Raw genomic sequence first — 509 nt, 5'->3', positions numbered from 1 at the left:
CCGCCCCCGGCCACAGCGAGGCCGTGGCCCGGCTGACGGACAACCGTGACCTGCGCGCCCTGCTCAGCTACCTCTTCTACGGTCAGGGGCCGTCGTGATAGGGAGGGCAACACTGCAATAGGGGAGGACCATGTCGCGATAGGGGAGGGCACCACGGTGATGGAGGAGGGCTGTATTGCAATAGGGGGCTGTGTTGTGATGGGGAGGGAGGGCCATGTCATGGTAAAGGAGGGCTGTGTCGTGATAGGGGATGATGCCATCGTGATGGGGGAGAGCTGTGTCGTGATGGGGGAGAGCTGTGTCGTGATGGGGGAGAGCTGTGTCGTGATGGGGAGAGCTGTGTCGTGATGGGGAGGGCTGTGTTGCAATAAGGCAGGCTGTGTCATGATACAGGGGCCCCATGCTGCAATAGGGGAGAGCTGTTCTGTGGCAGAGGAGGGCTGTGTCACGATAGGGAAGGACTAGATCATGATAGGGGAGGGCTGTATCATGACTGGGAGAGCCATGTT

General features: G+C 60.5%; 1 protein-coding gene across 1 annotated transcript in view; it reads left to right on the top strand.

Moving 5' to 3' along the window:
* The window catches only part of LOC104131410 (collagen alpha-1(I) chain), a gene marked incomplete at its 5' end in the record, with an annotated part of 39,663 nt that overhangs the window by 5,577 nt on the left and 33,577 nt on the right, over positions 1-509 (top strand). The window contains 1 exon segment of the mRNA XM_035900131.1: positions 17-81. Coding sequence (XP_035756024.1) covers positions 17-81 — 65 coding nt within the window.

The sequence above is a fragment of the Egretta garzetta genome, unplaced genomic scaffold, assembly GCF_000687185.1.
Source record: "Egretta garzetta isolate BGI_Z169 unplaced genomic scaffold, ASM68718v1 scaffold868, whole genome shotgun sequence".
NCBI classification, from domain to species: Eukaryota; Metazoa; Chordata; class Aves; order Pelecaniformes; family Ardeidae; genus Egretta; species Egretta garzetta.
This window is presented reverse-complemented; position numbering and strand designations above follow the sequence as displayed.